Source organism: Cryptotermes secundus, unplaced genomic scaffold, assembly GCF_002891405.2.
Source record: "Cryptotermes secundus unplaced genomic scaffold, Csec_1.0 scaffold295, whole genome shotgun sequence".
Lineage (NCBI taxonomy): Eukaryota > Metazoa > Arthropoda > Insecta > Blattodea > Kalotermitidae > Cryptotermes > Cryptotermes secundus.
Window position 1 is genome coordinate 284,724 of NW_019729213.1, and position 14,638 is coordinate 299,361.

Genomic DNA, 14,638 nt, shown 5'->3' on the forward strand with positions numbered 1-14,638 from the left:
TAGCTCTTCAAACATGCAAAACGTTATTTGTTCTGTTGTAGATATTTTAATAAGTTGATTCCATGATAACTATCATAAGAGAATGTTACTTACTTTATAAATGTGTTCCATGTATATTTTTCTGTTCTGTGTATTGGTGTGTGAAGTTGTGGACTGATTTAAATGGTTCGAGCTAGTTTCCATTGGCACACAGTAAACTGTTAGGCACCATAAGAGCAGGCAGTATTCTTGATCAACTGAGCAATTGTGTATTTTTCAAGGTAGATCTTGTACCACTGAATTAGTTTAGAAAAACAGAGTGACCTTGGGTTAAAGCATTAATGATGGCATTGGTTTCAGGCAAGCACTGAGAAAAGTAAGAAACTGGAGAACTTGGGAACAGTGATGACACTATATAGTCGTCGTACATTCAGCAAAGAGAGTTTCCAGTGGACGAAATGTGTCGTTAAGTACCTGTATGATACTTATGCACATCTGAGTCTCAACATGCTGGCCTTCCTAGTTGAGGTAAAGTCAGCCACTTTGTTTTCTATACTGTGCCTTACTGAACATCACATGAAACAGCTGGAATTAGAACATCTTCACTTAGAAAATTATAATTTAGGTGCTAGATACTGTAGGAAAACACTGGAGAAAGGAGGAGTGAGTATTTTTGTACATGAAAACCTAAAATTTACTAAAATAAATTTAGAAGATTATTGCAAAGACCAGGATCTGGAAGCATGTGCTCTAAAGTTAGACTCTCCTTTTTCTAATATTTGTATACTGACTTTATATAGAGCCCCATCTGGAAACTTCAATCACTTTATAAATAGATTAGAAACCATCCTAAATGTACTGCATAGTTCAAAAGTTGAATTTATAATTTGTGGTGATATAAATATAAACTATCTCATCGACAGTAATAGGAAACTAAATTTAGACTCTTTGTTATCATCTTACAATCTCTCCAGTACTGTTAACTTTCCCACAAGAGTTCAAAATAATTCTAGTTCAGCGATAGATAATATATTCATTGATAACTCAAAATTAAGAGACTATACTGTAGGACCCTTTATAAATGGCTTATCCGATCATGATGCTCAACTCATAGAAATAAATAATATTGACCTTCAGCCCAGTAATCAACAATATCAAACAGTAAGGAAAATCAACAAGCATACGATGGCAGATTTTGTCACAAAATTAAGTAATGAATCATGGGACAATGTATTTGACAGCAATAATATTGATTCTAAATTTAATTGCTTTCTGAACACATACTTGAGGATCTTTTATTCAAGCTTTCCCTTAAAAATAGTCAAAAATGAAAATAAAAACAAATCCACCTGGATAACAATTGGAATAAAAACTTCATGTAAACACAAAAGACAACTATATTTGGCCAGTAGGGACAGTAATGATCCAAGACTAAAAAGTCACTACAAAATGTACTGTAAAATTTTGTCAAAAGTCATTAAAGAAGCCAAACAGAATAACTATAACAGCCAAATTCTAAAATCAAACAATAAAATTAAAACCACCTGGGATATTGTGAAAGTTGAATCAGGAAAGAAATCTGTTAATGAAGACGTACAAAGTTTGAATATTGAAGGGAAGTCCACTAACAATCCACAAGCTATCGCAAGTGCATTTAATGAATATTTCCTTTCATTAGCTGAGAAAACATATTCTAATAATACTAATAATAATAATAATAATAATAATAATAATAATCCAATATACTATCTGTCTCGTGCCTTTAACAATTCATTTCCAAATATCAATCTCAAATTCTCAACAAGGAAGGAAATTGAAAACATTATTAAATCCCTTAAGCCCAAAAATTCACATGGATATGATGAAATCTCTACCAAATTACTTAAAGCAAGCTCTGTTTACATCAGTTCACCCTTGAATCATCTATGTAATAAATCTTTATCATCAGGTACTTTTCCTCAACGCTTAAAATACGCTGTAATGAAACCACTTTTTAAAAAAGGAGAGAGAAAATGCATCTCTAATTACAGACCAATATCCATATTGACTTCATTCTCAAAAGTCTTTGAAAAAGTTATGTATAATAGACTACTTGAACACTTAAATTCTAACAACATATTAGTCAAAGAGCAATTTGGATTTAGGAAAGACCTAACAACAGAAAAAGCAACCTATGAACTAACTAACGATATTTTAAGTGCTCTCAATGACAGATTAATTGTGGGAGGGATTTTCTGTGATCTAGCAAAAGCTTTCGATTGTGTTAATCATGATATCTTACTATCGAAATTAAATTTCTATGGAATAACTGGCAAAGCTAATGAATGGATCAAATCATACCTCAAAAACAGGTATCAAAGAGTTGAAATAAATAATAAAAACTCCAGTCATAATGCATTTTCAAACTGGGGAATTATAAAGCACGGTGTTCCACAAGGATCAATTTTAGGTCCCTTACTTTTTCTTCTCTACATAAATGATCTATCTAAAACCATCAACAATAAATCTAAACCAATTCTATATGCAGATGACACTAGTATAATATTTAAGAACTCTAAATTTGACAACTTTAAAAATGACATAAATATTGTATTTGAAGCCTTAAACAGATGGTTCGAAGCCAATTTACTCTCATTAAATTTTGATAAAACCCATTACATATCATTCACAACTAAAAACAACCACCAAATTGATCTGGACATCAGTTATGCCAACAAATTAATCTGTAAAGTACTTGATACAAAATTCCTTGGAATACATGTAGACAGTACACTGTCTTGGAAAATACATATTGAACAAATTATACCTAAATTAAATGCAGCTTGCTATGCGATGAGATCAATTAAGCCTTTTATGTCACAGGAAACATTGAAGATGGTTTACCATGCCTACTTTCATTCTATTATGAACTATGGATTAATATTTTGGGGGAACTCTTCACATAGTGTAATAATTTTTAAAATACAAAAGAATATAATTAGAATCATTACAGGATGTAGAAGTAGAGATTCATGTAGAGAATTATTTAAGAAATTAAAAATTCTACCTCTTCAATCGCAATACATATTATCGCTTCTCTTATTTGTTGTTTACAACAAAGATAAATTCAAATTAAATTCTGATGTCTATAACATGAATACTAGACAAAAATAGAACTTCCACCTACCCTCATCAACTTTTTCAGTATATCAAAAAGAGTCTACTTTACTGGCATAAAAGTGTTCAACAATCTGCCACAAAGTATTAAAAACTTGGGCAATGATACTAAAAAGTTTAAATCAGAGTTAAAGAATTATCTACATGCTCATTCCTTCTACTCTTTAGATGAATACTTCAATGTAAATAGAGAATGATGTAAAATTAAGTTATATTAATTTTTAAGCTAAAATTGCCTGTACTTATGTATGTAACCTTTTGACTTGTTCTGTATCCAAAGGTACTAACCTGCTTAGGATTTATAGAATGTAAATAAATTCAATTCAATTCAATTCAATTCTAGATTGATATAGAGGGATCTATATAACAGTGAGTTATTAGGTGCTAGTAATATGAAACACAGAGTAGTCGAATATCTGTTTCACTGCAGTCAGCAGTGGCCATCAGTTACTTTTTCATTAAACATGCCTAAAAAATTATTCAAGTCTGAAACTCCAGTTATAAAATGATGCTTGCTGTATTAATTTTGTTTACAGTGCCCTGAGTTTTTATTTGTGTGGTATAGCTTCTGTCAAAGATAATATAGTTTCATCTAGAAGGTAGAAGATGAATAGGTCTAGTCTGGTGTGAGTTCTCACCGTTCCACAGAACCAGTTAATTTTTGTTATGTAAATTTTGCAAAATGTCACATTTCACATATCATTACCCACATAAATGTGGACCATTCTGATTTAAGTGAATTCATTTTCATTAAATTTTTCATCTGTGTAAAGTATGTTATGATATTTTTGGGCCTCAGTTTTTTGAGTAGTTTGGAGCACTGTCAAAATCTTTTTCACTGTTGGTGAAAGTAAACAGATTTAATTTTGTAACTTTAATGGTTTATGAATGTTTCAGGGGAGATTTGTAAAAGCAGTTTTTCTTTCTATTTTAAAATTAGACAGTATTTTTGCACACATATTTTCAGTAAACCCTGTGGTTAGTTTTTCATTATGACTAGAGTATATTTCTTGTTATATATGATGTAGTATCTGTTAGCAATTTGACCTCTTGCTGATGTGTACTGTGCATAAAATTCTGGGAGAGAAAATTCTTGATAAGCAATCTGATGGTAACCACAGATATGTACCATTAATTCTTTATGGTAGAGGTGATATAAAATTTTAACTTTTGTTCAGGAGTTCATTTGAAAGCTGCAATTGAAATACTTGTATGTTAATGAAATACTTCAAAGATCATCATCTTAGAATTATTGTTTTTTGTACAGAATCCTTCATCCTGTTTTTTTTTATTTAAAAACAGCCTTTTGGAGACTGGACTCTGTCTCTGTCCTCAGGTAAAAGCCTACTCAGTTGGTCCCAGTCGACAGACCTAGTCCCTATCTCTAGACACCAAAACTAGCACAAGACAGGATATATAAACAAAGCACAACATAAACCATTAGCAGAAGGCAAAGATTAAAAAGCTCCATACCTATGGTCATACATAATAAAATCATCTTAACAATCATAAACTATAAGAAATTGTTTTCATCAGGCATAGAATTTAGGAATGAGTGAATGTATGGTTGGGTTACATTTCTTCCTTACATGAAATGTGAAGTATGGTTACACACTGCTCCAACTCCATAAACACAATTTTAGAATGCACTGTTAATGGTACCTTACCTTTACTGGTGTTACACATGACATATCAGTGTACAGGAATAATAACTAGTTGATATGTTTCTACCAGAAAACTGCTTATTTGGCATCTGTTTTACAGTTCTGCTAAGCATTCATAACATTTTTGCCACTGTTGCATTTGAATATTCTGAAGTGAAGCTTTCAGAATTGTGAATGTTTCAACTTGATTGTATCTGTAACATATGAAGCAGTAAAGGTACAAAATAATTTATTATATATGAATAACAGGTTTTGGAGAAAGGACCAACAGCAGTTCAACTTCCTGTTCTCAGTATTATCCACTGCATGTTGCATTATGTGGACCTAGCATCAGCAGCTTCTCAGCCAATCAACGCAGATTTGCTACGAGTTATAGCCAAATATATTGAGGTAAATGAATACTCTTATAAGTATCAGAATGTAGGGATAATTATAGTCCAGTGTGACGAGCTATGGGAAGCTGACTTTTACTAAGTTGCATAGAATCTCACTGTCTTTTATGGAACCTGTAAGTTCATTACCATGTTCATGAGGACCTGCCACTTGACCCTTTTCTGAGCCAAATGCATCCAGTTCATATCATCATGCCATATTTCTTTAAGATCTGTGTTAATATTATTGTCCCATCTACAGTTATGTGTAGGTCTCACTAATTGTTCCTTCCCTCTGAGTGTTGTAGTTGAAATTTTGTATGCATGTCTCATTTCTCCCATCCATTATACATATCCTTTCCTCCACAATCACCGTAATAATATTTTCTGACAGATATGAATTATGAAGTACCTCACTATGTAACGTCTTCCATCTTTATGTTGCTTCCTTTCTTTGTACTAAAATTGGATAAAACAAATTCAGTAATGCATGTTTTGTTAATATTCCATGCACTGTAAAATTAAAGGTAAAAGTTTAAGTCTCTGTGTTTAAACACCATACCATAAGCCATATGAGGGAGCTGAGATGTAGTAAAGTGGCAGGGACATAATAATGACCACTCACCTACATCTAAGTGCCAAAATTATGATTGTTTGGATTTTTTTAATTATTTATAGTTTATTTAATTATTCTGTGAGCTTCATGCCAAAGTTGCTTTGTCCCTGCTGTGAATCAAACTCAAATTCCTAAGTCATGCAGCCCATAGCCTGATTACTATACCGCTTGAGTTATCTCAGTTCTGGAATTGAAGAATTTCTTATTACAAATGCCCTCCCATAATAAAGGCTATAAGCAAAGTATCAGTATTCATGCAGAATGTAATTAAGGACCAGTTGTTTTTGTTGGACTTATTCTGGTTCATAAGGCAGAAGTCGTAGGGTACCTTTAACAGCGCCTGTTGTGTTGATAGTTCGAATGGAGCGGTCTGCTGCCTGAAGAATCTCTGGAACAGTTCTGAAGCGAATGCCATGAAGTGGTTTCATTTGTGGCTCTTATGATTTGGCCCATGTCTCATCCAGCATAATGGTACGGCGTAAGAAAGCCTCTTCTTCACGCTCATAGTGTTCCAAGTGGTTACGAGCAGCGTCGTATTGTAGCCATTTCTGCATTTCCATCAAATCATGCGGAACCGATCATGATGCAATTTTTCTCATGCCCAGGTGTTCCTTCAGAGTGTGAAGCACAGTCATATGCGCTGATCCTGTCTCTCGGGCCAGCTCACGAATCATATGGCAGCGATCAGTCTCCAGTAACACAGAAAGAGCATACACTTCTTCTTCACTGACACTAGGATGACCTGGCTGACGCATGTCTGCCACATTTTGGCGTCCCTCATTGAAGGCTTTTACCCACCTTGCCACTGTTCTGTAAGGCAATGCAGATTCCCGGCAAGCCTCTTGAAGACCTTGATGACACTGTTGTGCTGTACAGCCTCTGGCACATTCAATCTTTATTCAATTCCGTTGTTCCTGTTTCGATAACATTGTGACAACACTACATTAGACCACCAGCTAACACAAGGCCCTGTTCTTCTCGTCACTGTGCATGCGCATGATGTGGGAAGGGAGAGCCCATTTGCTCTGAGGTAAGGTAGGTATGTAACTAATGTGTGGTATAAGTGACATTATTTGGTTCCGTTGCATGGCATCTTACAGCAGTGTGGCCGCTATTAAATTTCCAACCCTCGTATATGAAGTAAATTTTCTGCTGATTTTTAGTGTGTACTTGCAAGCATTGTATAACAGTCATTCTGATGAACAGATGAAGCATGTGTGTTCTAATATATGACATCAATTTATGATTCATGTTGCTGGTATTCTTTTATTTTATACAGGGTGCTCACTATAAAGAAGCACTGAAGATATTAAAATTGGTAGTGACACGATCATCTACATTGGTTGCTCCTCCGACCTCTCTCCATGCCCCTCACTGGGAGACATCTGCTACCTCACCACACCCCTCATTCACAGACAGTGAAATATTTACTAAGAAAGAATTGCCAGGTATGTGATCATTTCTGATGACAAATGGTTTATGTCATTTCTTACCAGTGTTACTTGTATTATGGAGTAACTAGAAGCACGGTGTGAAAATGCTGTTCATAGGTTTACAGTAGTAAACCCCCACTCCAGTATGTAAGTAATTCATTAGAGAATTGTCATATCTCTCAGTTATATGCTTTAACCCTTTTGCACTCAGCCTGTTTTCCATGTGCCTGGCCTAAAACACTGAGGTGAATTTGGCTCAATTTACAAGTCTCACTTCAAAAGTTCACCAAAAATACAATTTTGGTCAAAAACATATGAAAAGAATCACGCTTATTCATTATAAACAGCAGATTTAAACAAAAATACCTTACAATACTGTAAATAATTTTAAAAACAAAATAAAACTGAAAGAATTAAATTTAGAAATTTAAAATTTACAAAATTTAGGCAAAAAATAAAAGTGTCTTTTTGGTCTTCTTTTCTTGTCACCAAGCCTCTAAGAAAGATAATATTTCTCTGTAAATTTTTATGTAAGTTTTATGCATGAAGGACTCTCTGGTCCAGAACTACATCACATCATGTTAAACAGTGCATATGTACCTTTTGCAGTTAGCATCTGTGTTTAGGGAAGCATTCTCCTTGCAGCCCCTTGTTACATGTGGTTCATATTGTTCTGGGTGTCCACCTCCTGTCCTTTGTACTGCAGACAATGCATTAGAACAGTTTCTTTTTAGGGAGTTTTATATGAGTCCTCTTGGTCCCCAAGGATCATCTGCTCCAGCGTTGTCCTTCAGCACCAACCACTCCTCCTCCAAGCTTTCAATTATGGACACAGTGTAATTGTACCTGGATTTCAGTTTTCCAGGCACCCTGTAGTTTTCCTTGTAGAGAATATAGCTATTCAAAACCATCCTGGATATGATGTTGGAAGCTACCTTTTTCCAGTAATAAACTATCCATCTTTCATCCAAATAAATGTACAGCATCATGCCTGAAGAGTCAATATCGTCCTTAAACTTGTTGTAGGATGTGATGATTTTTAGTTTTATTTGTAGGTTGCCACCATTTTTTCCCTGTACTTCCTCTTCTTGGGCTGTGGTGTGGCTGGCGAGAAGAATGACAGGATTTATTTTTATTTCTTCTCATGGAAAAAACGTGAGAAGAGACCAGATCTGCAGTACATTTTTTGTTCAACTGCCAATTTGTTCTTGAACTGCTGATATGAAAGTTTCCTGTTCCTCGTTACAGTTTCAGTGATGTAGGTTCTTAGCTGATGGAGATGGTGGGCAAGTAGAACACACATGAAATAGTTCTTGATGAAGATATGGTAGACTTTGTTGAGGTACCCTCCAATCACAAGCAGTTTTTTTTACAATGGTGTACCCCAGATCATTTTTTGGAAGTTGTCATCATCTTCCTGAAACCTGGCCCCTTCGTATGTGAAAAACCCCAAGCAGTAGTTGGACACAGAGTGGCACGACATCCAAAATTGATACCCCAATGGTGGTGGTACCCATTGAGCAAATGCTGCATGAGCCTGGTTTTGTTTTTCATACCTATGAAGCTGTCATCAACCTTGATTTCTTGATGAGGGGTGTAGTGATGCCTGAATACCCTGTTTGCATGGTCCACATGGGGTTGGTAACCTTTCACAGGGATCATAGTCTGGTTCTTTGGGGCCTGGCAATCTTTCGTTGTTTAGGTGGAAGAAGCGCAGCAAGTGGGGGGAGCGATGCTTGCTAAATATTTTCCCAGTATGATTCTGTGGTTGGATTTTTGGTTATGCCCATATTTACAGTACAGGCCAGGAATCCATTCATCTTGGGCCTAAGAATTCTGGTTCAGTTCTTTAGCGTAGTGGGAACATTACCCACATTACTGCCAACCACTTGCTGTGCATATCTGGTGGAACCTGGTCCAGAGATAGGGACTAGCTCTGTTGATTGGGCCCAACTGAGTAGGTTCCGCCGTAAGATGGGGACAGAATCCAGCCTCTAAAACATTGTGTGTTTTAAATAAAAACAGGATGATGGATAATGTCCAGAAACACAATAATTGTGTTAATATACCATTGTCACAAACTTTTAGGTCTTATTCCTAATCTTGCCTGCCTACATACAAAATAAATTAAAATTGTCTTGTTTTATTCAGGCCGAACAATGGATTTTACATTTGATCTCTCTCAAACACCGGTGATTGGACGTCGGTTCCTAGTAAAAGCAGATGAGAAGGGACCTAGTGGTGGATCAGCAGCCTCTCCTAGACGATCCCTATCTTTATCACCTGCAGACAATGCCAGTATTGCTGGCTGGAAGCGACCCTGGATGTCACAGGTACACTGTTTCCGTTATGATAAGCTTGCAGTATTATGTTACTGATATAATAAAACTATTGGTCTCTTAAACAGACAAGCTAACATGTGTGTTCTGAGAGACAGGAGTGCAGAAGCTGTCTCATTTTCATATAAAAATATGATTCTCCTGTCAGCATACACAAAAATAGCATCGAGGGTTTTCATTCTCTACAGCTCTGTCCTCATATTAGAATTCTGGTTTCTTTGTATACTAATTTGGATTTGTTAGTCCACAAGTATAGTTATGAACATCACAGTACACACTGTAGAAACTTCCTGACATGACTTCAGTTCTGACTCTAGACTATGCAATATTATATTACATTTTTATCAGCTCTTTAGAAACCTGTGCATAGGCAACCCACTGCTGCCTCCAGTTTAAAAAGGGATAGGAAGGCATGGTAAGTGAAATGTGTTAATAATTTGAAACTGAGTCTGCATCATGTCATGTTATTTTTAGGCTGGACTAGTATAATGACAGATTTTTAAACGAAGGTTCTGTCATATCAAGGGACACGAATGAAAAGGTGTTAAAAGTTACACTGCATTTTAAGTAACCATGGAGCTACATTAAAAATATTTCTTTTAATGCAGGTATAGATCACTTTTATTGAAATGGTTTGTAGTAGAACTGTGCTAGAATGACTTTTTCAGTTTGAGGTTAAATCAGAATAATTTTGGAAAATTTCCAGAATCTATACAAAAATAATTTTCTTTACTGGACCAATATTTTCATTGTTATCATTCTAACCATATGTAGCATTGCACTGGAACATATTGCCTATTCCTTTTTGATATCAGACATTGACCCCACATATAGAAATAGAGTGAGATCTCTGTGGACAGAAAGAAGGAAAGAGACAGGTTTTATATATAAGTTGATTAATGCTAATGTTGCCAACATTACAGTTTTGATGGATCACTTGTTTTGCTTGTTGCTTTACAAAGCAAGAGCAGTTCATCTGAAAATTCTCCCAAGTTTCAGGCTGAAAAGGGGATTGATTGATTGATTGATTGATTGGAAACTGCATTAGACCATTATATCGTCATATTACAAAACTGTAACAAATGACAGAAAAACAATTAAATGCCTTTTAGTCTAAGTGAGGGAATTCTACAAAGAGATAATGGTTGAAATAAGAACCAACCAAGTGGTCATGCAAGTAAGGATGGACTCAATTCAAGAAGAAATAATAGCCAAGATGGATTTCCATCAGGAAAGGCTGGAAGCCAGTATGAATGCCTGGTGAAAAGAGACAGTTGCATGCTAAGAAGTAACAGAGGCCTGTCTAGAAAAGGCAAAGGCCAACCCAGAGAAGATGAAGGCTGGCCTGGAAGAAATGGAGGTTGCCGTGAATATCTTTGAAGAATGGTTGGACAAAATGGATAATGCGGATTTGGAGACAAATCCTAAACACAAACAGACCGTAACACAGCAGAAGGATGCCCCTGATGAAGAGGCAGCATTAGATATGATTGGAGCACTGAAGGACCAGTCTGGGGACCTGCATCTGGCCATAAGGTGCCATGGACTGTTGACCTGTCATGCCATTCCTGCACGGCATAAGGGCGGCAGTCATAAAGGACCAGCAGTTGAGAGGAGACAATGGAAGTGCCTGTAATGCAACAATGGAATAAAGGACCAAGGTGCAAGGCAGCAGATACATCTGAGGAAGGAGAGGACGTTTGGCAGGATCTTCAGATAGACCGTCAAGCTGGAAATCGAAAAGCAAATAGTCAGGTCTTCGACTAGGCTACAGGAAGTGAGTGACTGAACATCATGGAGGAATCAGCCCCCTCCGAAATGAAAGAAAAGATATCAAAAGCACATCCCTAGAACAAAGGTGGTGGGGGTACACCTGGATTGGCTCACACCTTATCAGGGAACCACTCAGGATGAGCGGCTTTTAGAGGGAGCAGCAGAAGCAGTTGGAGAGTAATCACTGTGAGAAATGAGCCATGAGGAAGGAAGGGTACGTCAATCACAGATGTCACAAGCACAGCCCTCAGAAAAGAAGAAATGGTGGTATGCATGTAGGCTCCCAGGGATGAATAGCCTTAAGGAGGGAGCAATGTGACATGTAGACACGTTGCTAGGCAACAGCCATGAAACAAATAGCTGTACAGCAATCATATAGCTTCACAAACAAGCATGTTTGCACTTAAGCAATTGGAAACAGCAACAGTGAAAGGGTGTTTTCTGTGCAGTCCATGCGGACATGTTATAAGGAGGACATTGGAGTAATGAGTTAGTTGTGAGACAGTCATCAGGCAGTAAGAATGTGAGCATGGAAGGAGAAGACATTGTTGGGATCTGGTGAAGACATAGCAAAGTGAGAAAACTTTACGTGTATTGTGATTATGGTGATTTGTGGAGTGTGTAGAACAATGACAGCATAATCCTTATTTGTAGTTGAATGAATGACTATATAAGGGGTGGGCCTTCTCGGCCCTTGCACCGCAACCTACAGTGGTCCATTGTGCTTCCCCTTTTGATTATCCCCTCAGCAATCGCGTGCTTTGAATGAAGCGCAGGATTTTGTACGTTGGGGCATCAAAATAGTCACTTGGTTCCATAAAGTATTGACCCAAGTGATGTAATCTTACATAAGCTAAGGCCTCACATTCACACAGGATATGTGTGGGGCTGTTTCGTTTTCTTCCTGGCACCTCTCACAAGTGGGACTGTCACTTAGTCCCAGTTTTAAGAGGTGTCCTTTAAGGTGACAGTGTCCTGTAAGTAGTCCCACCACCCATCGTAGCTAGTTCCTGTTTAGCTTCAACAGTTCCTTCGCTCTTCTAGCAGAGGGTCCTCGTATGAGTCCCTTTGCTTGCCTGAGTCCAGTCAAGGATCACCACTATTTCTTGTGCTTCATATTTGTCCAGTCCCTGATTGCCTTTCTGGCAACTCCTATAGAGATGCCACAGGCTGGTTCAGGTCCTATGAACGGATGTGCAGCTCCAATCTTAGCTAATTGGTCTGCTGTTTCATTTCCAGCAATACCCTCATGCCCTGGCACCCATATCAGTTGTACCCTGTTATGTTTGGCCAGTTCCATGAGGGTTTGGTGGCAGTCCCAGATCAATTTTGAGTTGATCTGGTGTTTGTGAAGCGCTTTAAGTGCAGCCTGGCTGTCAGATAGAATGTAGACGTTCCTATTTCTGTAGTTTCTATCTAAATTCTCTATAATACATGCCTTAATGGCATATACTTCTGCCTGGAATACTGTTGTGTACTGCCCAAGGCTGAAACTAAGTTTCTGCCTTGTGCCATAGCAGTACACACTAGCTCCAGTGCCCCTATTTATCTTGGAACCATCAGCATACCAGATCAGTCCCCCTTTTCTATCGGGCCGAAACCCGTCTTCCCATTCACTCCTGTCAGGAAGTCTGACTGTGAAGGGTTTTTCATATACATGTCTCAGTATCATTTTGTCAGACCCCATTTGTAATATGAGTTCTTTCTTCATGTCCTGAGTTATGGATGCATGTCCGAAACTATCGGATCTAGGTTTCCATTGATCACTGCACTGGAGATGGTAGATTGATGCCCTGGCCTCTGCCTCCAACTGTAGATGCAGTGGGGGGAGTCCAAGGAGTATCTCCAGTGCAGCTGTTGGAGATGTTCGAATTGCTCCTGTGATACTCAAGCAAGCCAACCTTTGCAATTTGCTAAGTTCTGCTTTGCATGTCTTGAGTTTAACTCTGGGCCACCATACTGTGGCGCCATATGTAATTATGGGTCTTACAACCACAGTGTAACGTGCGGCTGCAGTCCCAAAGTTTTACCAAACATAGCCTTATAGGCTTTATTGATGACCTTATTTGTAGTTACATTCTATAAGTGTTCAATAAATCTGATTACCGATCCAAACCCCATCTATAGTCAATCTAAAATCGTGACAGTTTTGTTGTTCACAACAACTTAATATGAATTGGTAGCGTTTTAAAGTCCAAGATACCACTGTAATGTAATTTTGATACTTCTAAAATTCAGAACTTTTTCACTTTGAACAGGGTCGTGTACGTGAGTGTTTGGTGAATCTCCTTACAACATGTGGGCAGAGAGTAGGTCTGCCCAAGAGTCCATCCGTAAGTACTGCATTGTATGTGCTTTCTAGCTTTTTCACATTTAAGAATACTCACAATAATGTACTCAGTCTTTACTTAAACGCATGAGAAGCAAGCCTTGCTGCTGGTTCTGAGTTTGTGTGTTATATTGACTTAGAGGCATTACTGGAATGACAGTATGTTGTGTCATGTGTCTGTGCTCTTAACCTCACTCTTTATTTTTATTAACAATGATACTCATAGTTTTTAATGGGATCATATACATGTACAGCACATCCTATGCAGAAACAGTTAATCCCTGCAAAGAAAGAATAATTAGATTATGTGTTCACTGTGATTAATATGTAGCTGAACATGGCTGAAAAGAAAAAGCTGATTCCATATTGTGATTATTAAATCTCAGTACAAACATTTCTAACTTTAAGCACCTTTCAGAATTTTATGTACTCGTATAAACTGTTCTTATTTACAACATACGATTTATGTTCTGTTATCACAACAGTTTGCATGGAGTTTGTTATTATGTCAAAATTTTGTTATCAAGCCTTGGATTACATGGTTTAGTTTTGTCTGGTGAATAAATGAATTTGTTTTGCATATTAATAAGTGAAAATAATATTCATAACAGCTTTTAGTTTGGTGACTGGATTGTATGCATAAATACGTGTTTATCAAAGGACATAAAATGTCTTCAGTCATAGTACAAACTCTGCTTGATTATATTTTACTCTAAAAGTATTTGAATTTTATATCATGTACAGGGCATCGCAGTGATTATTTGAAACCTATCATGAAAACAGTTCAGCAGTAATTTTATCTCACTTTTAGTCTTCTTTCATTAGTCTAATTCTAAACTTTACGTACCCAGTTGGTATTAGCTAGCTGGCTACATGGAGAATCCCATCATCACAGTAGCAAGTGCCTCTTTAATGCACATCAGTTCATAACTGCCCTTCCACCAACTTAATATTCACATGTCTTGACACTTGAAAATT

The 14,638-nt window shown here is 37.0% G+C and overlaps 1 protein-coding gene across 1 annotated transcript in view; it reads left to right on the forward strand.

The window, feature by feature from the left end:
• LOC111865391 (protein furry) overlaps nucleotides 1–14,638 on the forward strand; it is a 284,199-nt gene that overhangs the window by 247,536 nt on the left and 22,025 nt on the right. Inside the window, exons 41-45 of the mRNA XM_023853369.2 lie at nucleotides 340–507; nucleotides 5,049–5,189; nucleotides 7,066–7,234; nucleotides 9,371–9,552; nucleotides 13,590–13,664. Of these exons, the coding sequence (XP_023709137.1) occupies nucleotides 340–507; nucleotides 5,049–5,189; nucleotides 7,066–7,234; nucleotides 9,371–9,552; nucleotides 13,590–13,664 (735 nt within the window). The remainder of the gene's footprint in view (nucleotides 1–339; nucleotides 508–5,048; nucleotides 5,190–7,065; nucleotides 7,235–9,370; nucleotides 9,553–13,589; nucleotides 13,665–14,638) is intronic.